This window comes from Meles meles, chromosome 3, assembly GCF_922984935.1.
Source record: "Meles meles chromosome 3, mMelMel3.1 paternal haplotype, whole genome shotgun sequence".
Lineage (NCBI taxonomy): Eukaryota > Metazoa > Chordata > Mammalia > Carnivora > Mustelidae > Meles > Meles meles.
Window position 1 is genome coordinate 81,102,312 of NC_060068.1, and position 25,964 is coordinate 81,128,275.

At 40.8% G+C, this 25,964-nt stretch overlaps 1 protein-coding gene across 1 annotated transcript in view; it reads right to left on the reverse strand.

The window, feature by feature from the left end:
* The window catches only part of IQGAP2 (IQ motif containing GTPase activating protein 2), a 281,580-nt gene that overhangs the window by 229,137 nt on the left and 26,479 nt on the right, over positions 1-25,964 (reverse strand). Inside the window, exon 2 of the mRNA XM_045999265.1 lies at positions 7,591-7,690. Within this exon, the coding sequence (XP_045855221.1) occupies positions 7,591-7,690 (100 nt within the window). The remainder of the gene's footprint in view (positions 1-7,590; positions 7,691-25,964) is intronic.

Below are 25,964 nucleotides of genomic sequence, written 5' to 3' on the forward strand. Positions count from 1 at the left end.
TCTCTCCCATAGTCAATATCCCGCATCGCACTGGAATATTTGGTCTAACTGATGAACCTACATGGACCCATCATAATCATCCAAATTGCATTGTTTGCATCATGGTTCATTGTTGGTGGCACACATTCTGTGGGTCTGGACAAATATATAATGACATTTATCCCTGTGCTGTCATACAGAGTATTTTTACTATCCTAAAAATCCTCTGTGCCCTCATCTGTTCATCCTCCTCTCCCAACTACTGATAATTTTTACTGTCTCCATAATTTTGCCTTTTCCAGAATGTCATAGCTGGAATCATATAGGATGTAGACTTCTCACATTGGCTTATTTCACTTTGCAGTATGCATTTGAGGTTCCTTGAAGTCTTATCATGGCTCGATAGCCCATTTCTTTCCATTGTCTTGATATACCATGGTGTATTTATTTTCTCACCTACTGAAGGTCATCTTGGTCATATCCAAATTTTATCATTATTAAAGAAATCTTTCAGGGGCACTTGGGTCACTCCATCGGTTAAGCGTCTGCCTTCAGCTCAGGTCATGATCTTAGAGTCCTGGGTTGGAGCCCTGCATCAGGCTCCCTGCTCAGCAGGGAGTCTGCCTCTCCCTCTCCTTCTGCCCCTCCCCCTGCTTGTTCACTCTCTCTCTCAAATAAATAAAATTAAAAAAAATTTTTTTCATCAACATCTATGTACAGGTTTTTTGTGTAGACCTAAGACTTCGTTGGATAAATAATAGGAGCACGAGAGCTGGATCATATGGTAAGAGTATGTTTAGTTTTTTTAAAAAAATTGTCAAACTGCTCTCTAAAATGACTATACCACTTTCCGTTTTCATGAGCAATGAGAGAGTCCTTGTTGCTCCAAATTCTCACAGTATTCGGTGTTGTCAGTGTTTCAGATTTTGGCCATGCTGGAAATGTTCAGTGGTTTCTTATTTTGTTCTGTACTTTCTTGATGGCATATGATGTGGAGCCTCTTTTTTTATGCTTATTTGTCATCGGTATGTCTTCTTCAGTGATGTGTCTATTAAGGTTTTCAGCCCATTCTTTAACCTACTTCTTTTCTTACTCTTGGGTTTTAAGAGTTCTTTACAAATTTTGGGTAACAGTCTTTTATCAGCTATGTTCTCTGCAACTATTTACTACCAGTCTGTGGACTGTCTTATTCTCTTGAGATTGCATTTAGTAAAGCAGAAAGTTTTAATTTTAATAAAATCCAGCTTCCCAATTTTTTCTTTCATGATCATGCCATTGGAGCTACATTTGAAAAGCCACTGCCATACTCGATTTCATCTAAGTTTTCTCGTCATCTTTTTAAAGTTTTATACTTTTTTTTTTTTTTAAAGATTTTTATTTTATTTATTTGACAGAGAGAGAGATCACAAGTAGGCAGAGAGGCAGGCAGAGAGAGGGGAAGGAAGCAGGCTCCCTGCTGAGCAGAGAGCCCGATGCGGGGCTAGATCCCAGGACCCTGAGATCATGACCTGAGCCGAAGGCAGCGGCTTAACCACTGAGCCACCCAGGCGCCCCTATACTTTTTCTTTTAACATCAAGTCTGATCCATGTGAGGTATTTTTTGTGAAGGGTATAATGGTATATTCTGTGAAGAGTACGGGGCCTAAGATCTAGATTCATCCTTCGCACGTCCAATTGTTCCAGTGCCATTTATTGAAAAGATCATCTTTGCTCCATTGTATTGGTTTGCTCCTTTGTCAAAGGTCAATTGCTTATATTTAGAGGGGCCTGTTTCTGGGTTCTCCATTCTCTTTCACTGATCTATTTGTCTAATGTTTCACCAATGCCACAGTCTTCATCATTGGAGCTTTATATTAAATTTGAAGACTGAAAGTGTCAGTCCTCCATCCTTATTCTTTAATATCATGTTAGCTATTCTAGGTCTTTTGATTCTCCATGTAAAGTTTAGAATAACTTGAGATTTTGACTGACATTGCATTAATCTGTAACTCTAGTTGCAAAAAAGTAACATCTTAACAATATTGTCTTCCTATCCACGAACATGGAATCTCTCTCCATTTATTTAGTTTTCTTCTACTTCATCAGAGTTTTATGGTTTTCCTCATGTAGATTTTGTGTGTATTTTATTAAATTTATACCTAAGTCATTTCTTGTGCTAGTCAGTGCTAGTAAATGGAATTATGTTTTTAATTTCAAACTTTACTTATTCTTAGCCGGTATATAGAAAAATGATTAACTTCTTTATATAATCTTGTATCCTCCAAGTTTGCTGTGATTGCTTATTAGTTCCAGCTTTTTAAATTTTTTTTTTCAGGTTTTTTACATCATCAAACATGTCATCTGTGAAGAAATATCATTTGCATCTTCTTTTTTTTTTTTAAGATTTATTTATTTGACAGATAGAGATTACAAGTAGGCAGAGTGGCAGGCAGAGAGAGAGAGAGAGGAGGAAGCAGGCTCCCAGCCAAGCAGAGAGACCGATGCGGGGCTCGATCCCAGGACCCTGGGATCATGACCTGAGCTGAAGGCAGAGGCTTTAACCCGCTGAGCCACCCAGGTGCCCCTCATTTGCATCTTCTTTTCCAATCTGTATAGGCTTTCTTATTTTATTTCATTAGCTAGAACTTCCAGTACAATGTTGAAAAGGAGTGGTGAGACAGAACATCTTTGCCTTTTGTGTGATCTTAATGGGAAAACTTTGAGTTTCTCAACATTAAGTATGGATGTTGGCTTTAAGCACAATGTTTTTCATTCAGGCTTTCTCAAACTGAGTGTGTTCCCGTCTACTCCTTGTTAATAACTAAGAATTTTTATCATGATTAAGTTTTGGATTTTGTCAAATGCTTTTTCTGCACTGATATATTGACATCATCATGTAATTTTTCTTACTTAGCCTATTAATGTGATAGAGCACACTGATTTTCAAATGTTCAACCAGCCTTGCACACCTTGGGATAATCTCCCTTGGTTGTGATTTAGTCTTTTTTTTATACATTATTGAATTTGATTTGTTAATATCATTTTTATAGATGAATATTTCATTGTAGGGATATACCACATTCTGTTTATTCATCAGTAGATGTACATGTGGATTATTTCCATTTTTTTGCTCTTGTGAATAATGCTTCAATGACCATTTGTGTGTACATTTGTGTGCACATAACTTTTCAGTTTTCATTGGTATATAGCTGGTATTGCAATTACTGGGTCATATGGTAACTGCAGATTTAATTTTTTTAACGAGCTGCCAGAATGTTTTAAAAAGTAGTTGCACTGGGACACCTGGGTGGCTCATTTGGTTGAGTGTCCGACTCTTGGTTTTGGCTCAGGTCATGATCTCAGGGTCATGAGATCAAGGTCCATATTGGGCTCCACGCTTGGTGGGGAGTTTGCTTGAGAGTCTCCCTCTCCCTCTCCCACTGCCCATATTCCCACTCTTCCTCCCTCTCAAATAAATATATTTTTAAAAAGTAGCTGTACCATTTTGCAGTCCAACCAGCACCTACCCTCATCCTTGCAAATACTTGATATTGTCAGTGGTTTTGCCTATAACTATTCTAGTGTAAAGTAGTACCTCATCATGGTTTTACTTCGCATTTCCCTAACAGCTGATGTTAAGAACCCTGCCCTATTCTAATTGCACATTTGTACCTTACTTGGTGAAATGTCAGTTCAGAACTTTTGCCCACTTCAAAATTAGATTTTTACTTTTTCTGTTGAATTATATGATTTGCAAATATCTTCTCCCACTTCATGGGTTGACTTTTTACTTTTTTGATGATATCCTTTGAATCATAAGCCTTAATTTTTTGATAGTAATTTATCTATTTTCTGTTTTGCTTGTGCTTTTGGCATCAAGTCTCAGAAACCATTGCTTAACCCAAGATCCCGAAGATGTGTTTCTGTTTACTTTCAGAAGTTTAAAAGTTGTAGTTCTCATATTTAGATTAGATTATGCATGAGATAGGGATCCAAATTCATTTTTATGTTTGAGTATTACCAGTGGTGTCAGGGTTATTTGTTGAAAAGACTGTTTTTTCTTCACTGAATTGTCATGATTGATTTTTGAGTTAAACTCAACTTGCATTTCTAGGCTAAAACCCACTTAGTGGCATGTAATGTTTTATATATGTTACTGGACTTGGTTTGCTACTATTTTGTTGAGGATTTTTGTATTTGTATTTATAAGGGATATGGGTCTACTATCATCTTGAAGTACCTTTGTCTGGTATCAAAACAATACTAGTCTTAGTAGAATGAGTTGGGAAGTGTTCCCTCCTCTAATATTTTTTGGAAAAATGGGCAATTTCTTGATTTAACTTAATCTTTTTGCTTAAGTCTAGTCATATTTTCTGTTTCTTTTAGAGTCAGGTTTGGGTTGTTTTTTTTTTTTTTTTTTTGCATTTTATTTATTTATTTGACACAGTGAGAGAGATCACAAGTAGGCATAGAGACAGGTAGAGAGAGAGAAGGAAGCAGGCTCCCCGCTGAGCAAAGAGCCTGATGTGGGGCTCAATCCCAGGACCCTGAGACCATGACCTGAACCAAAAGCAGAGGCTTAACACTCTGAGCCACCCAGGCATCCCTAGAGTCAGTTTTGATAGTTTATGTCTTTCTAGGAATTTGTCCATTTCATCTAGGTTATTTTATACATATTTGTTGGCTTGTAATTGTTCATAGTAACCCATCATCCTTTTTGCATTAGTACTAGTATTTTCTCTGAATAGAGTAACTTTTAAATGGTCTAATAATTATCACAGAATTTTGAAATTAATAAAAACAAAGTTAGAATATAATGGACTGTTACAATTTTGGGTGTTTACAAATTCTGAGTTACAGGACACACAAACATATCCTTCCAGCTCTCACCTCTAGAACGGAAAAAGAGGCACAAACGTAGAACCTACACATTTTTAGTTAAAATACACCAAAGTTGGGGGGTGGGAGGTTGGGGGAGCCAGGTGGTGGGTATTATGGAGGGCACGTATTGCATGGAGCACTGGGTGTGGTGCAAAAACAATGAATTCTGTTACGCTGAAAAGAAATTAAAAAAAAAAATACACCAAAGTTGGTTCAACTGAATTAAAAGCAGCAGCCAACCACACTCACACTAACACATGCATATGCACACACTATAATAAACCCACCATGACAAATTCCAAAGGCATGAGCACTGTAAAATAATCATGTGCCAAACCCTCTCAATTTTTTGAACAGAGACTAATTCATTCCTTCATTTATTTCTTGAATTCAGGACCATCAGAATTCTATACACTATGCTTTTTGAAATCATAGTTCAACTACTAATATTTTAATGACCACATAAATTTTCATAGTCTCTGTGACCAAGAATCAGGTTCCCTGGAAGTCACAAAAACATGTTCAGATCTTATGAAGATTCATAAATACATATTACATCTGATCTCTTCTCATCAAAAAGAATTTATAAAACCATCTGAGAGGAAAAGTTGTATATTTTCTAGTCTTTTCTTTCAATGGACCTATTCTTAAACTTTCCTCAAAGAACCTGGACTAATTATTATGCTGAATTTTTTTTTTTTAAAGATTTTATTTATTTGTTTGACAGACAGAGATCACAAGCAGGCAGAGAGAGAGAAGCAGGTTCCCTGCTGAGCAGAGAGCCCGATGCAGGGCTTGATCCCAGGACCCCAAGATCAGGACTTGAGCCGAACGCAGAGGCTTAACCCACTGAGCCACCCAGGTGCCCCTATGCTGACTTTTCTAAAACGAAATTCAACTACAAAATTTTGAAGACATTAAACAATATGACAAGACTTCAAGCTGTATTGATACTTTTGACACATTCAGGAGAAAACTGTGCTGATCACCATATACCTGACTGGTACTCTAGTTTATAGAACACTTAGGCCTTTTTATTTTAGTTGATTTTTAGAGGGAGAAAAACTCCAGGTTATAGGGCAGGCAATACTAATGTTTTTGTTTTTTTTTAATTTAAGCATTCTATTTTATGACACAATGAAAACTCCTTACTGCATTAACATCTTTATCACCTCATTAGAGAGGAGACCAAATTGAAGTTCCCACAGATTAGATGACCTGCCCAAGATCACAGAGCTCCAGAGTGGTAATGGTAGGAGCAGGAAATCCAGTCCCCTGACTCCCAGTCAACATCTCCTCTGCGTGACACTGCTTCTCACTTAGAAAAAACAAGAGGCAAAAACTTAGAACACAAAGTGTGTTTAAGATGAAAAGTTCCCGTAACTCTCCCTCAACTTTTTCTCTGAAAGAATGTTTATTTTGAATGTTGAGGAATTACTCTCCTTATCTAACTCTGTTATCAACAACTTGACTAAAAGCCTGTTTTTCATAATCTGACTGATACTGAGTCTTCAGTGACCTGCAACCTGTCAACTTCACAGACATACGTAATAACCTTTAAGAGCAGTCTTCAGAGCTTAGCTCTACAAGAGACTGTTAAAATATTAAACAACATGGAGAAATCCCCTTTCAAGCAATTTTGAGGCCAAATTAGCTCATGTGTCACTGAATGTTCTTCTACACAACAGTGATTTAAAACCTCATTCTTTGCAACTAATGAATCGTTGAACACTACATCAAAAACTAATGATGTACTGCTATATGTTGGCTAACTGAACATAATAATAATTAAAAAACGCTTAGTCTTCTAGCTCTGTAAATAGCTATTTATCAGTGATTAGAGATAATTAATACCAATGACCATGACCCAAATATTTTCTGTACACTTAAGAAAGCTGGAACATATTATCTGCCCATGGAACCATACTGCTGTTTGATCACAGCACAAAGTACTCAATGAAAATGTAAATCACGGCATATGGGTGTTGTAGCAGTCAGCATTCACCCAGAATATGACAAAGTTCTTCTGATTCCTCTGACACATAGGCCTAAGTACAAATTATTTTATCTTCACTTTCTCCTCAGAGAAACCAACATTTACTTATAATCTAAAAGGTCGTCAAGAGTTAATATAATTTTAGAGACAACGTATCCTAAGTGGTCACACACCCATGGGTTAAAATGGAGATTGTAGTCATAAACCTACCCTTTAGCCTAGTGACCGATGGACTTTAGTCCAAAATGATACCGTCTTATAGGGCATTTATAATTATTGGGGTGGGAAAATATCTGAGGAAGCTCTGGGGGGGGGAAAGGATTAAAGTACACTGAGTGTGACAAGCACTGAGTAATGTATACAATTGCCAAATTGCTACACTGCACACCTAAAATGAATACTGTATTAACAATACTGGAATTAAAAGTAAAAAAATAAAAAAAGGAAGGTGATTTAAGTCTTCACTCCTCCCCCGTATCCACACCAGTGACATAAGGAATTTGAAAAAAACTGCACTTTGGCCAGAGATTTCCTGGGAGAATCTGAGGAAGAAGAAATACTAGTTGCTTCCCTGCTGCCTTGACCCTGGTTGTGGCAGCAACATTCTCTCAATCTGCCTGACCATTTACAAAAAGACAGGTGGTCCTTCTCCCACTACACTGCCACCATCGAGACAGCAAAGGAGTTACTAATAGTACAGGATCCCAAAGAGCATCTAAGAGAAGGTGCACAAAGAGACTGTGCTGGAATCTTACCTTTTGGCTTCCTCTAGGTGGCACAGATATTCATAAGCAATGTTCTGCCGCCTCCTCTCATCCATCTCCTCTGCGGAGAGCCTCTCATCATCCACGATAGCTAAAAATAGAGGAGAGCATCACGTTACTTGTAAGGGCAGTGAACATCAAATAAACACCTGAGACAACAACTAGGAAAAAAACTCACCAATTCAACAATGGACACTGAAAGACAGGGGTATTGAAACATCAGGCACAGAACGATTTGCCTTAAGAATATTACAGTATGTCTTTGCTAGCAATAAAATAAAGTGCAGTATGGGTTTAAATTACTCCATAGAATGAGAAAAGCCATCATAGTTCATAGACATGATGTCATAGAATTTAGACAGCCTCAAATCAATTAGAGGATGGTCCACTTGCAACAACTTTCCTTAAAAAGCTTGTAGAATTGGCCCAGTGGCTCAGGTTGGACCTTCCTTAAAATTCTGAGGTTTAACAAATAATCTACAAGGACGTGTGTTTTCCCATTCCTAAAGGGATTTAAAGTTTCTCAGGCAAGGCAAACGCTGTTTTATAGATGCCAACATCTCTGAGATTCCTCTTCCACATGTTTCTTGGCCTTTGTGAGGCTAACCCTCCTGGTCAACGGGTATCCAAAAGATCAAATCAATGGAGACATCAAGTGAGCAGTTTCCAAGCCCACGCAGTTTATTCCAACATAAACCTAGTTTATAAGCTTCCACAATTCAGCTTTGTTTTTCTGTAGAGAACACAGCCTCCCCATTTCTTGAGTGCATGTCCTCTGCCCAGATTCTCAACAGCACTCAACTATCACATCAACCAACTCCGAGCTGTCCATTTTCATGACAACATTCCTTTCCCATAAAAAGGAACTCCTTTTCCTTCTTCAATCCTGACCTTTAATTCTGATAGCTAGAAAATCAATTTGGTTTCTAGTTTGTTCCATTACTCATCTAATGAACACTAAGGTAAGTGTGTAGCAGGGAAATGGGTCATGTGGGGCAGGAAAGTCCGTAAGCTCTTTTCTTCCCCCTGCCACCAGCTCCAATCAGCCATTTCATAAACGAGACCCCTGGTTCTAAGCAGAAGAGTTAAGTTCAGCCGTCCACCCTTTAAAAAACCAATCCCATGCCCCACCAATGAGAAGTCCAAAGTATCATCGTGGCAGACAAAAGGAATGCAGATCAAGTTTTGAACTCTTACTGGAGCAAGTACAATGCTGAATGCTTAAGACCTAGAAGTAATATCAGAACCCTTGAGGAACTCAAAAGAGAAGGGCTTAAATTGACATCAGTATAAAATATGGCAGAATTCCACAAGCATATAAGAACATGTTAGATGCTTATTTATCAAGTGCTTACTTTGTTTCAAGCCCTCAGGCTGTGTTTCTTAGGAACTGTCTCATGGGAGTCCCATGACACTATGAGGCAGGTAGTTTGTCCCACCTCACAGAGTAAACATGTTTGAAGTTATTTGCCCAAGTGAAAAGGAGAAACATAAGGGCTAGAAACGTGTGGGTAGAATGGAAAAAACAAACAAACAAAACCAGTATGAAAGAACTTAGGGAAATATCTCTTCTTATAGATGAGGAAGAAAAGGAACTAGTAGAAGGGAGAGGAGAGATGTGGGAGAGTACCAGGACAGTCTCGGATATAACAAACCTGGGGCCAAAGAAGCAGGAGTCTCTGCACATCTCACCATCCTTTTCCTACCTTCCCTTCCTACCACTCTCAGCTTCCGAGTGTGGCTCCACTCCTTGAAAACATCCCAGACCAATGGTATCAATAAGGGTCAACAAAGATTTGTGTTTCTCAAAAGCATCTTCTTTTTCTCAATAAACTCAATCCGATCTGAACTTTAGAGGAGAGCCCTCAAGTTTCGGACAAGTACCAGCTCTGGAACCACCCTCCTCTGCTCCTCCACCTCAAGATCCCAGGTCTTCACTGTCTCTCCCCTGGACTCTTGCAACCACCCTCAAAGAGTCTGGTAGCCACCCCTCCTTCACCCATTCTCCTCTCCATCATCAGAGCATCTTTCGAGCACAAGTCCTTCAGGTATTCCTCTCCCTCCCAAGACCTGCAATGGATCCCCATTTCCTCTGAAACAGAGCTCTAGCAGACCTTCCCATTCCTGCCCGACAAGAAGACTACATTCCAGCCACTTCTTCCAGAGAGCGCAACATTCCAGCATTACGCCAGGACTTTTTAGGTTCTAGCGCTTCTGTGCTCCACTCGGTCTCTGCCTGGAAGGCCATTCTCCCACCTTCTGTGTGTGACATCTTCTCAAGAAAAATTCTGGTATCTCCAAGTGAGGATCCGCCTACTTTCCTCAGCACTGTGGCTCACCTCTCTATTACATCATTCATCACAGAAGGTCAGTCACATCTCCTGCTATAATATGGGGTTCTTCTGTATAGGAAAGGACTCTTGATTCATCTCCACGCCCCCCTCACATTGATCACAGTTCCCTGCACACAGAGAACAACAACCATGTGCTGTAAAATTACCTTCATGAAGTGAGCTCCCCCTCGTCCCTATATTTTGCAAATTATGCTTTTTCTTATCCTGAGGTCTCTATAAGGTAACTGGCATGCCCACATACTCTCACCTATTCCTCCCTCTCCACTGTTCCTAACACTTCTTCCCCAGGACATGTCATGATTTCCAGTTTCTTGGTTTTATTTCAGTCTAAATATGGTCTCCTATTTCTGGCAAGATACATTCATTTTACAGTAACTTCACAGATTAAAGTTTGAAAACAATATAAAACTCCTAGTATGAGTCCACGCAATCATCCTACGCTTCTCAACGTTAAAGTAGGAAGGCAGGAGTCACATTCTAAAGGAGCCACTCTCCTTGCCACCTTCCCTTTTGGCTGCTACTTCCTTCTACCTCAATCAACCCACCCAGGAGGAAGCAGAAACCTCAACAGTACTTGGTTCCTAGGCCTTGACCCCTAACTCCCTGCACAAGCCACCCAAAAACCCACCAGTCCAAGGAGAGGTACTGAGGAGCTCTCAAATAGTGACACCACTCTGTCCAAAGAGAATATTTGACTTAATGTTTCAATTAACACACACACACACACACACACACACACACACACACACACACACAGCTTTCAATGGCAGTTCCAACATATTGGCCACAGCTGATAGAATTCTGCCCATCTTTACAGCTCAACTCAGTCACTTCCTTCCCTAAGTCTTCCCTGTTTGCTCCCACTCAAAATGTGCTCTCTCCTAGCACCTCCTATATGGTTTCTTTTAATAGTCAACTCCTAGAAGGCAAATTTATGCCCTCAACGTGTCCAGCTCACTACCCTGCACAGGCTAAGTGCTCCGTAAGACTACATGACAAATAAATGATCTCTTATGAGGAATGGTTCATATAAAGGATCTAAAATATCATTATAATTAAACAACCAAAAGTGTGACATAATTGCAGAATGCTTAGATAGGTGGGGATATACTCCCTCCAGCGGAGGAAGGGTCAGCAAGAATCATGAACACCGGGGCACCTGGGTGGCTCAGTGGGTTAAGCCCCTGCCTTCGGCTCAGGTCACGATCTCAGCGGCCTGGGATCGAGCCCCACATTGGTCTCTCTGCTCAGCAGGGAGCCTGCTTCTTCCTCTCTCTCTGCCTGCCTCTCTGCCTACTTGTGATCTCTCTCTCTGTTAAATAAAATAAAATCTAAAAAAAAAAAAAAAAAGAAATCACGAACACCAGGACCGGGAATCTGTTTGATGATATGGTAGGACTTAAAACATGTCCCTTTAAGGAAAAGCAGGTTAAAAATATGGTATCGTATTCATAGAAAGTCATTAATTCATAGAAATTTCATCAATTCATAGAAGTATACCAGCGTTTAGCATTTTACACACACATAATTATTCTAGGTGACTCAAACTTTAAGGAGCCCTGGAAATCTTCAGTCCTAAATATGTCGTTCAATTCGAATGTGTATTGAACCAGTTTGTAACATCTGAGATCAGCTTTTAGCCTGAAGAGCATAGCCAAGTGGTTATCTCCCCATTCTCGGGACTTAAAGAATGGTTACCAGAGATTTATACACCAAAGAAGGAACTTAAAGGAAGAGAACTGATTCCAAGAGCCTAAAACAGGCAAGGGACAGGGGTGGGATATAAAGATGAGAGAATCTAAGTTCAAAATTTCTAAGGCAAAACACTCAGTAAACTTGACCCATGATATATTCTGGCTTCACACCAGCTTCCCGAAGCATTCCCCCAGCTACCTGATCTTAACACGATCCAACTTCCCTCATCTGAATCATCTTTTGAAAAAGAGGCAAAACTGAGGTTATTACATCTCTGCAGACAGTAAAATTAATTTTGGCCCACTGTGCAAATATGAAGAATGTCCACACCTTTTTTTTATAGTCTAGAAATTCAAAGCAGGCCATAGAGATTATTAATGTCCACCCTGCAGACTGGGATGGGAAGGATCTAGGACTTTGTTCCAATTAGGGGAAGAACTGAAGGCAATGATTGCTAGATTTGGGATTTCTTAATTATTATTTCAGAAAAATACTTGAGGAGCAAGAAGACTTATTTTCCTTCCACGTAGGCACAAGTAAAGTTCCATTTGTTCACTGCCTGCTCCTACACACTCCATCATCCTTACACAGATCTCAGTAAGGAAGAAAGGACTGTCAAGTTTCCAAGACCAATTTAAAAATTTTAGCTCCAACAGTTAAAATAACAGGAGGAATTGTAAAACCTTTCGTCTGGATGAGCTTCTACTATTTTTAAAAGAAGAGAAAGGAATTCAAGTCATCTCTACTTGAGTATCAACTTTTTATTCTTAAGATGGTCAGTGCAAAATGTTCCAAATTATGTAGAAGCAGTCCTAAACTTATTCTCTTATTCTCTACAGATAAGGACACAGATTATTTACTCTAACTTTAAAAAAATACATTTTTTATTTTTTTAATTTTTAAAAAAATTAACCTATAATGTATTATTTGTTTCAGGGGTACTGGTCTATGAATCATCAGTCTTACACAATTCACAGCACTCACCATAGCACATACTCTCCCCAGTGTCCATCACCCAGCCACCCCACCCCTCCCACTCCCTTCCAGCAACCCTCAGTTTGTTTCCTGAGATCAAGAGTCTCTTATAATTTGTCCCCCTCTCTGGTTTCATCTTTTTCATTTATCCCTCCATTCCCCTATGATCCTGTCTTGTTTCCCAAATTCTGCATCTCAGTGAGATCATACAAAAATTGTCTTTCTCTGATTGACTTATTTTGCTTAGCATAAAACCCTCTGGTTCCATCCATGTCGTTGCAAATGGCAAGATTTCACTTTTTGATGGTTGCATAATATTCCATCGTATGAGTGTTTGTGTGTGTGTGCGTGCGCGCATGCGCGTGCACATCACATCTTCTTTATCCATTCATAAAAAGATTTTATTTTTTAATCTATTTTGAGAGAGACAGAGACAGAGACAGACAAAGCATGTGTGAGCAGGAGGAGGAGCAGAGGGACACAGAGAGAACCCAAGCAAGCTCCATGCTGAGGGCAGAGTCCCACATGGGGCTTGATCCCAGGATCCCAAGATCATGACCCCAGCCAAACCCAAGAGTCCAATGCTTAACCGACTGAGCCAACGAGGTGCCCCTTCCTATAATTTTAATACCCCACAGGAATTATGATATTTTACTATTGTTTTACAGACTTAGCAGGTTACATAATGACAGTTCTCTGGGCTGTTCATAGGGAGTAGCAAGTCACTGCTAACACTCTGTCCCTATCCTCTGAAAAACTATCCCCCAACAAACAAGACTATCAAAAATTTCTGCAAACCTCTTTGAGCTTTAGAGGACAATAGAATATCAAGTCTTGGTCCAATTTTTCTTCAACTCTTAGGAGAAAATAACCAATCACAAATAGTTGAAGAACACAAAACAACCTCTTGATTTTGAGTAGTGTGTTTTTCCTGCATGTTTCATGGGCATACGTCTTTTTAAAAAAAGATTTTATTGATTTATTTGTGAAAGAGAGAGATTGAGAGAATGAGTGGGGGACAGGCAGAGAGAGAGGCCAACTCCCTGCAGAGCAGGGAGCCTGACTTGGGACTTGATCCCCAGGACCCAGGCATCAAGACCTGAGCCAAATGCAGATGCTTAACCAACTGAACCACCTAGTCACCCAGAGGCATTGGTCTTATTTCTCTAATCAATATAAGCTCTTTGTAAAGCATACATGAAACATAACAGATGGAAGAGATTAACATTTAATGAGCACTTACTATGTGCCAGGTATTTTACATATATTATATCTTAGTCCCTGAATCCCTCCTATAAGACAAGAATTTCAATCTTTACTTCTCTCACAGGAAATAAACTCAGGGAGGTTAGGTAATTCAGGTTTAGGTAATCCAAGGATCATGAAGACCAGTAAATGGTAGAACGAGGATGCCAAACTACTCGATTCCAAGTTCTGATCTTTCTACTACACTGCGGTGTCACTACATCCCTGCGTGTGTTTGATGACCCGCCCAGCAGTGATTAAGCTCTTCTGAGGGTGTTACTAACCAGTAGATAGGGTTAGGGTTAGGGTTAGGGACTTTATTTTTCCTACTGTAAACCATATAAATTAATGCTATCTTGAGAAAGTACAGAAGTAAAACGAGAGGCTTATTTCTCAGAAATGCTGTCATCTCAACTGTAGTTCAGCAAAGGAAAAAATATCAATATTAATGCTGCCAAGTTACACTTACCAGTAACGTAGGGGCAGTAACAAGGGCAAACTAAGAACAAAAATGTCAATGACACTACTCATGTGATACATCACATCATAAGCAAAGTCGTATGATCTGTAAATCTGTAAATGTGAGAACACATTTGAGAAAATTAAACACTTTTTTCTCTCGGGGCCCTCCTTTACTCTTTTTTTTTTTAATGTTTTATTTATTTATTTGGCAGACAGAGATCACAAGTAGATAGAGAGGCAGGCAGAGAGAGAGGGAAGCAGGCTCCCTGCTGAGCAGAGAGCCCGACGCGGGACTCGATCCCAGGACCCTGAGATCATGACCTGAGCCGAAGGCAGCGGCTTAACCCACTGAGCCACCCAGGCGCCCCCTCCTTTACTCTTTACTCCTCTTTCTCCCCAAAAGTTGAATTTCTGACTGCACTGACAAAGACATCTGAAGAAAAGGTGTGGCTGAGTGGAAAGGGAAGTGGCTTTGGGGTTAAATGTGCCTGTAATACTGCCATATTTAGTTAAAGAGCAGTTCACTAGACACTCAGTTTTATCATCTGTAGAATGGGCATAATGCTACCCACCCCAAGAAGCTGTTGTATGAATACTTTTTTTAAGAAATCACATATTTTAAAATACTTTATAGTTAAACTACAATATAACAAATTATTAAATAAGCAAGTTATAAAATATAAAACTTACAGATATGCATAATAAAGACAACAGATAATCTCCTAGTTTTTCAAGGATAATTGATTATACTCAATTTTCCCCTCACTTGGTGGTTTTAGTGCATATCTCCATATAACTTGCAAGTTGAATGTATTTGAAAGTACATAAATTGAAAAAAGCAAAATTTCAATTTCACACATGTATACTCATACTCAACAGGAGTATGTAATGGGTACATATTCTTAATAATTATATAAGGTTATGTTATTACATACACTGACATTTAGGGGGGAAACGCCTAAAGGAAATAGCAAATGTTAAAGCACTTGTTTTTAAAAGGAGTACTCTGGGGTTTTTTAATGTCTTTGAATCATACACATTTTCCAGATACTCTATATCATTGATGTGTATTACTTTAATAATAAAAGATTAAATGTGTTTTAATGTTCAGTTATAGAAAAATAAGGGAATAAGGAATAATAAGGAATAAGCTTTAAAGCCAGTTCCATCATGGGATGCCTCGGTGGCTCAGTTGGTTAAGCGTCTGCCTTCGGCACAGGTCAAAACGCGAGGCTCCTAGGGACTGAGACTCGCTTCTGGTTCCTTGCTCAGCAGAGCCTCCTTCTCCCTCCGCCCTTCACCCCACTCATGCTTGCATGTGCTCTCTTTCTCTCTAACAAATCTATAATATCTTAAAAAAAAAAAAGCCAGTGCCATTGTGAAGCATGCCTTCCATGCACTAATTGCTCCATTTGAACTTCTAGAGAAGGGTCAGTCATTGAAAACGTCAACAATTATTAATCAGCTTAATAAGGAAAAAAGATCACCGACGTTCAAAGACAGCAGACAGGAAGACAACCAAAGCCATGATATTCTGTCTGAAGGCCTTACGTGCCTAAATGCTTGGGTGAGACAACCCGACTGGAGAGAATAGGTAGGATTAAGACCAAGACAAAATGGAATGAATGGAATGAAGAATGGAATTCTTCCTCTGAAGAATGAAGAGAAGGTTCCAACATGTCTGTGTGGTGTGAGACCTTAAAAGTCTGAACCAGGGAGAAGAAAGAAAAATGTAGCGATGCTTTGCAAGGGCAGAATTTGGCAACAGAACGAACAGGATGAAGTAGAGCATGGTACGGGGGAAGAAAAAGGAAGCCAACAAGCAGAAGCCAACTCATTTTGTGACTTCATATGGTGGAGGTGGAAATGGCTCAGCACCAGAAAGTCCCCTGATACGCCACTTTACATAAAGGCAAGTTTGTTTAATTAAAGAGAAAAAAAGTGGAAGCATCCCACTGTTCTAGCAATATACTAAGTAGCTGCCTTTCAATCTCTACGTATATTTAGAAGACAAGTTTAATATAACAGACTCAATTAGAAGGCTATGATGTAGAACAGAAGGGCACTATTAATGCAAGCATATGCTGTTGTTACTGATTGTGAATTAACACATGATTCAGGACAGTCAATTTTTAAACTATGCCAAAAACTCAGCTCTCAAATGGATCATACCATGCAAATGGAGATATTTTGACAATACAGTCATGGATAAAGAATACTTTTTGGGGCGCCTGGATGGCTCAGTGGGTTAAAGCCTCTGCCTTCGGCTCAGGTCATGATCCCAGGGTCCTGGGATCGAGCCCCGCATCGGGCTCTCTGCTTAGCTGGGAGCCTGCTTCCTTCTCTCTGTCTCTGCCTGCCTCTCTGCCTACTTGTGATCTCTATCTGTCAAATAAATAAATCTAAAAAAAAAAAAAAAGAATACTTTTCAACTGGATTGTTGGGCTAATGCAATTTAGGCTAGTTATCATTATCAAGAAGTTTCTGTTTTTGAGGACACGCAAATCACCATCATTTCACACCTTGAGGGTTTGTGGGAGACCAGACTTGTGAGAAATCATGTCGCACTACAGATGGTGCCAGTATCAAACAGCAGGACTTAAACCAAGGAATTTGGGCTCTTTGTTTCTTTATTATGCATATCTATACATTCATAAAGTGTTACCATGAAAATTATCGTCTACGATTGCAACAGCCCTAACAGATAATGGACAAGTATAAATTACTTCCCCTTGTCTAAGACTAAAATGGTTTAAATTATCTGCTCCAGGTGCCAAAGCTGGATGACAGACCTGGTTTGTATTTAAAACCAACTCTTGGCTCATGTTTAGTTTTCATCAAACTTTTAGAGGTACCCTATTCTCTTAGAGCAAACATATTTTTATTCCTTTATGTCAACAGCATGGGAAGCAGTAGGAGGAAGTGGAATGGCTCATGTGGGAAGAGAGTTGAGTTGGCAAGAGTGGGTGAAGCTAACGTCAAGTCTGCCGGCTGCAGAGAATGTATACAAACCCTGATTTTGTAAACTTCTTGAGGAGGGTATAAAATACCCTGGGAACGGCCCTCTTGTGGGAAAGAATTTACCCCACTTGGGCAACAAAGCTGAAAATATTTTGGTTTTGGCTTGCTGTGTGCTTTTTGTTCTAACACGCAGTACAAGGTCCCAAGTTCAGAAATGTGGATATTCTATGAGCACAATGAATGACACCAAGGTTTTCAAGATCTTATGCTTCTTTAGTCCAAAACTGAAAAGCTTTATACAACAGCCAGAGCAGCAACCATGTTAAATAGAATTCATGCTTTTCTGCTTCAGACTTAAATTAATAACTGATCTCCCCCCAGCAGTTCTGTCTTGGCTGGGGACTAGACCACGGTACTGTACATAAACTACACCACATGTTTACTGCACATCAGAGGAGACAGCCAAAGCGTGTGTCAGCCACCAGCTCTTTAGAGGATTTGAATACGACTGCAGAATTAAGTCACTATTTCTACTCCAGACATGAGAATCTTGCTAGCATTTGTGCAGCACAAGTGTCCATGACGATGAAACCAAGTGAAGACGGAAACTTACTATTAGTCCACTAGGTACAAAATGCTGACAGAGAATTAATGGAGATGCAGAGTCCTAAAATGCCTTCCAAATGCCTTATAATTAAATCCAATAAATACAACAACAAAATGTGTTTCTTTTGGTATGTGGCAAAGTCTCTAACTAATGGCTAAATAGTTCCAGTGCACGGCGGGGGTAGAGGGAAAGGATGGAATGGGGTGGGAGAAAGGACTCTGTGCCCCTCAGAATTTACAATCTGACAGAACGCATATTTAATGCTGGAGACATGCTGGAAAGCTCCTTTGGAAAAAGGACAAATTAATTACAGGACAGAGAACAGAAAAGCCAAAGGGAAGAACAAAGATTATTCAATAATGGGATTACTCAGGGTCAATTTTCCAGATTATAAGTGTTTGACATCAGGTTTGAAAGAGAGGAGAGTGAATTCGGTGGGGAAACACAGGTAGAGAAGTCAATGAAAAATGGGTAACGTGCACCCACACCTCAAGACACAATCTTGTGCTTGGTCTTCTGCCCCATTCCTTCGCCTTCAGAGTCTCCACTCTGTCCTTCCCCAATCTCACAAAGGTCTCTGCATTTCTTGAGATGAACAAGGCCACTACCCAGGATGCTTTACAGCTGGCTCCTAGGCAGTGTAGTTCAAAGGCGTACAGTTGTTTGATGACAGCGAGAAGTCCATATGATAGCTCATACTCCAAGAGCAGGCAGGGCAGAGTTTCACTCTATTGATAAAAGCTCTTTCAACAAAGCTAACCGGGCACATCTAATAACACACGTAATTGCAAGGGAATCAGAGAGAGTTCACTGGGCCTCAGTTGTTAAAGTAGTGACGAAAATTACTGTAATTACTATAAAATACTCAAGCCAAGTTCCTTATTTTGCCAGTTCACCAGCATTCGGTCAATAAGGATTTGCTTTCCCTTGGAACGTGTTCAGCATTGCATCCATGGGAGGTAGGGATGGAAATTAAGCCAACAGTCTTAGATCTGCTCTTCAAAACCCGTGCTTCCATTCCCTCTCCAAGTCTGCCATCCACTGCTAGCCTGATGCCTCCCCTTGTCAGAGAGCCCCAGGCAGCACTAGGTGTGTTTCCGCCCTCTGAGGTGGATTCCTCTGCCACAGTCTTGGGAAGCTCCAAGGGGAACCCAGCTTCCCCTCCCTGTTATGATCATGCTGGAAAGAGTAAGAGATATCTAGAAGATGATGAAGGGCAGAAAGAAGAGGTCCAGGAAGAAAATAAAGGTGGCTGTGATTGAGATCGTGGAGAAGCCGGGCTACAGGATTGAGGGAGGAGAGGATTCAATGGAGGGGCTGGTGGGAGCAGCTGGTGAGGCTTTGGCTCCTTGACATTCTTCCTTCCACCGCCCCCTGAGCGCTCACATGGCAGTTTCTCCTGGCACTAGTATTGCTGCATCGAGCCTGCAGTAATCCTGTGACATTTTACAGATGTGGAAACAGAGACTTGGAACCGCTGAATCATTGGTCCAAGACCACGGCTGACACGTGGGAAGCAGTCCAGCAGCAGCCCAGACTGACTGGCTCCTTACCTTCAGGAGACGCAAACCTGCCTTTCTCAGCCCTCTCTCGACCTCCGCACACTCCCTAAGTTCCCCAAACCGTGTGTTCGTGACTAGTATCATAAAAAACTGCCCTCAACGCAGAAAAGAGTGAACACATGGAAAAAATGGGGCACAGCTCAAGGCCAATAAGCACGAGTTGCCTAATTCTTGTCTCACTTTCAGAAGTCATCCACTGTGCAATTTAGTCACCAGCTCATCTGTGGTGCAGTATTTAAAACAGGAATCCCCATCTCCAAACTCAGGAACGCTGGAAGGGCAAGCAACGAGTGCGTCCCGCGTACTGTGCGGGCTGCACGCGCCTGCGCACTGCCGGCTCTGGGTTTCACAGTGTATAGGTCTCGGGCGCCAACTCGGCTTCGTTCACACTTGGTTGCGCATGTGCAGGCAGCCAAGATGCAGAACCAATAGGGACTTGTCGTCGTTCTTGGGAAGCGTCTGATTCGAGGCACTTATCCCGTAAGTGGGATAGTTCATTCCATCTGATTTTATACATCTTTTTTCAGAGATGGGACAGTTTGGTGTTGGATGATCTAAGTCTGTTCTTCATTCAAGTTATTCAAAACTCTTGGAAGGTAGCTTCACTCACATTTGGTAGATAAAACTAAGCAAGCTCACTCTCTACACACTCCAGCACGTAGCCCGAAAGCTCTTTGGTTCTAAACAAGTTCCCCGTACGAGCATATCTGTTATGAATTATCATTATCCTTCCAAGTAGAAAGCAGAACCCATGCTCTTCCATACACAGCTCTGTCTCTGTATATGCAAGGGGACAACATTTAGCTTTAAGGTTTATATATCTACCGTAACCTCTACTTCCATCCATTTTATGGTCAGATAGTTATTATACATCTTTTTAAGATTTTATTTGTTTATTTGGGGGGTGGGGAAAGAGAGAGCAGAAGCGGGGGTGGGCAGTAGAGAGAGAGGGAGAAGCAGACTTGCTGCCAGGCAGGGAAACTGATGAGGGACTCAATTCCCGGACCCTGGGATCATGACCTGAGCTGAAGGCTAAAGCCTAACCAACTGATTCACCCAGGCACCCCCAGATAACTATTACATTGAAATGAGGTTCTATAACGAGGATTTAAAACTCTGGAAATTATTAACTTGATTCTATTTTCTCACTATAAACTGTGGCACTCCCATTGTACAGCCTCTTCCAGAAAAAATTTTCCAACCAGGACATGGTTTATTTAAGCTTTCAATATATCTCTTAAATTGACGCAGAATGAATTTGGTCTTTATTCCTCTATCCTATTGTAAGATGATTATAAACTTGGGGGGGGGGAGGAAGGGAGAGAGGCTCTGACTGAGTAGTGACTCAGTAAATGAGGAGATAGGTTCATACACACCCAATGTTTAACCACTGAAGCCCAAGTGAAGGTAACATGGGTGGTGAGGTGTGCTCTCAGATTTGTCCCATGGCTCTAAAAATACATTCAGTTTATTCTAAGTGAGGAAGGACTCACCTTCCTCCCCTCCCCGCCCCCCCCCCCCCCCCAGCCCATTCCACACATGCAGCATGCACACAACTTACTTATGCATTACTGGAGCTATTCAGGGGAAGAAGTCAATCCATAGGCCTGTATTAGGACCAAGACTACAAAAGTTATAACCTAATTTTACTCCAATACTCTTTTCATTTAAGGAAATAAGATCAGGCTATTGGAAGTTAAGAAAGTATTCTTGTAATAAATCATACCATACATTTTTATTTTAATTGGAAGGGTGGGAAGAAGAGAATTATAACATCCCCTACAGGAAATTTGAGAGGTAGAGTACATAGAGTATCAATGAGGGCCCTATAGGCCAATCCCTTTCTAGAGCTCCCTTAACCTTCCCCACTGGTTTTAGACGACCTTGTGATCATGTCTGAGATGGAAGGACTCAGATCACACAGGTGGGAATTCTACTACCTCAACTATGAGTGATGCAGCTTTGGGTCCCAGTTTTGGGCCCATTCCTTTCTTTTCCTATGGCAATTCCCTAGCCAGTGGGCAGTTTTTCAACTCCCCATTTTGTGGGTAGAATAGCTCTTTCCAATTCCCAGAGTTAATACAGGGAGAGCTGGGTGCCATCTCCCCACTCCTCCTAGGCCCGAACTTCATTCCCCATGTGCCATCCTGCTCCAACTCCTACTCAACAGTCAGGCTTTGAGTGTGGTCTTCATTTACAGCCCAAGAGGTTTCTCATGCTTGTTTTCTTAAAGCAAAATTCTTTTAATTTTGATAGCTCTCACATGTCAGATGCAAGAGGGATGCTTGTCCTTAACAAGTCTACCAAGTTAACCAGAAGGGCGGGAAGTAACAGATATTCACAGCACTTTGAAAGCTGAAAACACAGAAGCACAAAAGGTAGTGACTGAATAGCAAAAGGTACCTGGCTTGTTAACAACAGATGCAGTAGAACCCACCCTATGTGTGTGTGCCTGAATCTTAAGTACTAGCTTTGTAAAAACAAAGGAACAAAACCCAAACAACAGCACTGTTAGAGGTATGACTTTTCTTCCCAGCACGCTTACATTCCCACCAGGCTTGTCATCTCTTCTTTCTCCTTTGGTTCTTTTTCTCCTATTCCATGATTTAGACACAACCTAAAAGTCAGCAGTATAGGGAGTTAATTTCTGTGTCCTTCCAGGAGGAAGGTCACTCATGATTGAAGGACAAGGTCTATGAAGGAATGTGATTTACACAAAGGGCAGAAGAATCCGTGGAGTCAAGACTAAAGATGGTGAGGATGATCAGAGATAAACAAAAACCCCAACATGCTAACCACCATTTAGCATTCATAGTTGTGCTAGACATTCTCCTAAAGCCTTTACATAATTAATTTAATCCTCACAAAAACTGTAAGGTAGCTACTATTATTTCCACTTACCAAATAAGGAAACCAAGGCACAGAGCCCCAGGACACCCAGGGAACATTTGTGGAGTTCAGACATGTACCAGCACAGTCTGGCTCAACAGCCCAGTTCCTACCCACTAGGCTATGTTGCCTCAAATAGTGCTCTTCTTATAAGGCAATAATGAGTGGCACATCCTCAAGCACTGTTGTCCTAGCTGGTCTCGAGTTCCTCTGCAGGTCAAGTAAATGAATACAGAGTCAGGATGCAGTGAGAGGAGACTCAGGTAGCATGATTAAATTCTGGTATTTCTGAGTCAAGAGATCACACACAGAAATAAATATTTTATCTTTCAAAATAGCTGCCCAAGAAGTTCTATGTTCCTTCCAACTTAGCTGCCATTACTGAGCACATTTTTAGAGGTCGCTTTTGGAGTGCCCTTCAACTCCATGACGCATTTCTTTTAAATGTCCTGAAACTTGGTCCTTAAAGATGGGATCAGATGTTTGCAAACAACCAGTAGTCAACCCGAGTCAAGTCTAGAAAATTAAATGGCAAACTGAACAATACTTTAAATTTTTTCCCCTTCCTAAATGATAAAATGATCTTCATGACAATTCCAAAAGAAAGTTACAGAAAACTCTCAAGTACAGAAACTGAGGTAGGTTGCTTATTCAAATGTGTAAGAGCTAGCCTGGTGTTTAGCCTCCAGACAATGGTCACATCACCTGACAGGTGACAAACTTCCCTCAGGTTTCTCTTCCATTTCAAGACGACAATGAGAATCTCTCAGTTACTACAGGCAAATAGTGAAACACTGAGTTTACCAATCAGGCTTTGGCACAAAACAGACTGGATTTTAACCCCAGTTCTGAGAGTCACTGTAACCGTCCCTCAGAACAACACAGTGCTTAAAATATAACTTCTGAGAAATTATACTAGTTACCAAGCAAGCTTAAATATAGCTTTAAGAAAAACGTGTACTGGCAACAGACTTCTGGGGGAGAGGACGATATACGTCCTTGAAGCTGAGCAGCTGGGGATGCCCGGCTCGTTCAGGGCGGAAAGCTGCCTGCTTCAGTTTTCCGTTATCTCCCCTTTCCCAGAGAGCACCAGCCGTTAGTCAGACAATCCTTTCATTTGGGCTTGCTCACTGTAGGTCATGTACTATGTGGCCAGACATGTTCTGCCTTTCTTCTTACGTATCTATGAGACTCATGGTCGATGTGTAACCTACTTCAGCTTCCTTGTTGGTTGTTACTTTCTAATAAATAGGAGACTGAGGAGCTGTTCAGGGTGACAGTCTCTTCTCCTGTTGCCCCCGCCCCATTCTCTCGCAGCTGACTTGTTTGTGCCTCATTCTTCTCCTGTGCGCTGTCAGAAGGTGGCAATTCACAGATTCCTAAGCCTCAGCCTCTTCATTTGGGGTACTATCTAATTATCTACGTTATAGGCAGGAAAGCAATGGCACTCAAACAGGATAAAAACAAAGGGTTTAATGAAAGTAACCGTTTACAAAGGTATGAACCATGAACCATGGACCATGAACAAGGTAAAGGAAACTAGCAAGGATGTGAGATCCCCAGGAGTAGCCACAATGAAGCGCCATCACCCCTCTTAGGTCTGAAAGGACAAGACGATAAAGCAGTTGCATCAAGAACTTAAGGGCAGCAACAGCAGAAGAGGGCCATCTGACATGAGTTGTGTCTTTCAGCAGAGGAAACCAGCACCACTTCTAACCAACAGCCTGGCAAGGTGGAAGCAAGGAAAATAAACAACCTGATTCAGCTCCCAAAAGCCAGAGCACAAGGAATCGCACAGACTATCCGTAATGGCCTGTCTCCTAGACCACAGAGCATGGTGGATCGGAAAGGGCCAACAAAATAGCCAGCCCCATATTGTAAGCCAATCCTCTCGTAATCCCTTATTTTAGGTCTGTCTATCCCATTCAATGGTAAATTCAATAAGGGCAGGAAGCATCTGCCAAGCCAGGACACAGCTGAGTCACTGTGTCGGTTAAGTCCCTCTTACCAGCTCTCATTATGGTATTATTTTAAATAATACCAGTGTATGGGGGCACCTGGGTGGCTCAGTGGGTTAAAGCCTCTGCCTTCGGCTCAGGTCATGATTCCAGGGTCCTAGGATCGAGCCCCACATCGGGCTCTCTGCTTGGCAGGGAGCCTGCTTCCTCCTCTCTCTCTCTCTCTGACTGCCTCTCTCCCTACTTGTGATCTCTATCTGTCAAATAAATAAATAAAATCTTTAAAAAATAAATAAATAAATAAATAAATAAATAATACCAGTGTATGAAAAATAAGGTATGATTGGGTTGTGTACAAGACAGAAAATAAGTAGGGCTTACTTGTACCTTGAAAATACAGATCTAGGACTATATTCATGTTTCTACCCTGTTCTGTTAGTTTGACGAGGATGCGATACTTAAAAAAAATAAAAATTAAAAAAATAAACCCCAAAGAGGTCAGAAATAAACCAGTTTAAATCTTATTAAAGCTGTAAATCTTTTCTAATGCAACTGAATTTCCCCAATTTGATTATAGGAGTATAGTTAATTTCATTTAAGAGATAATACAAGCCTAAATGATTCAACCCAACATGAGTATGTCTACTCTTAACTTCTACTAAAGCCATTGTGGAAAGGTCACTTGGAACCACCATGCCTTTCAGGAACTGTGCGGCCACTGAGGATACTTTCTGGTGAAGAACAAAGAAGAGAAAGCAAAACTAATCAACAGCAAAAAAAAACAGGTTTTCACACTGAGATACCACCTAACACCAGTTATAATGGTCAAAATTAACAAGACAGTAAACAACACGTGTTGGAGAGGATGTGGAGAAAGGGGAACCCTCTTACACTGTCAGTGGGAATGCAAGTTGGTGCAGCCACTTTGGAGAACAGTGTGGAGATTCCTTAAGAAATTAAAAATAGAGCTTCCCTATGACCCTGCAATTGCACTACTGGGTATTTCCCCAAAGATACAGATGTAGTGAAAAGAAGGGCCATCTGTACCCCAATGTTCATAGCAGCAATGGCCACGGTCACCAAACCGTGGAAAGAACCAAGATGCCCTTCAACGGACGAATGGATAAGGAAGATGTGGTCCATATACACGATGGATTATTATGCCTCCATCAGAAAGGATGAATACCCAACTTCTATAGCAACATGGACGGGACTGGAAGAGATTATGCTGCGTGAAATAAGTCAAGCAGAGAGAGTCAATTATCATATGGTTTTACTTATTTGTAGGGCATAAAAAATAACATGGAGAACATGGGGAGATGGAGAGGAGAAGGGAGTTGGGGGAAATTGGAGGGGGAGAGGAACCATGAGAGACTATGGACTCTGAAAAACAATCTGAGGGTTTTGAAGGGGTGGGGGGTGGGAGGTTGGGGGAGCCTGGTGGTGGGTATTACGGAGGGCACGTATTGCATGGAGCACTGGGTGTGATGCATAAACAATGAATACTGGTACACTGAAAAGAAACTAAAAAAATATAAATAAGTAAGTATCACATCTTTTCTTTTTTATAATTTTTTAAAGATTTTATTTATTTGACAGAGAGAGATCACAAGTAGGCAGAGAGGCAGGCAGAGAGAGAGGAAGGGAAGCAGGCTCC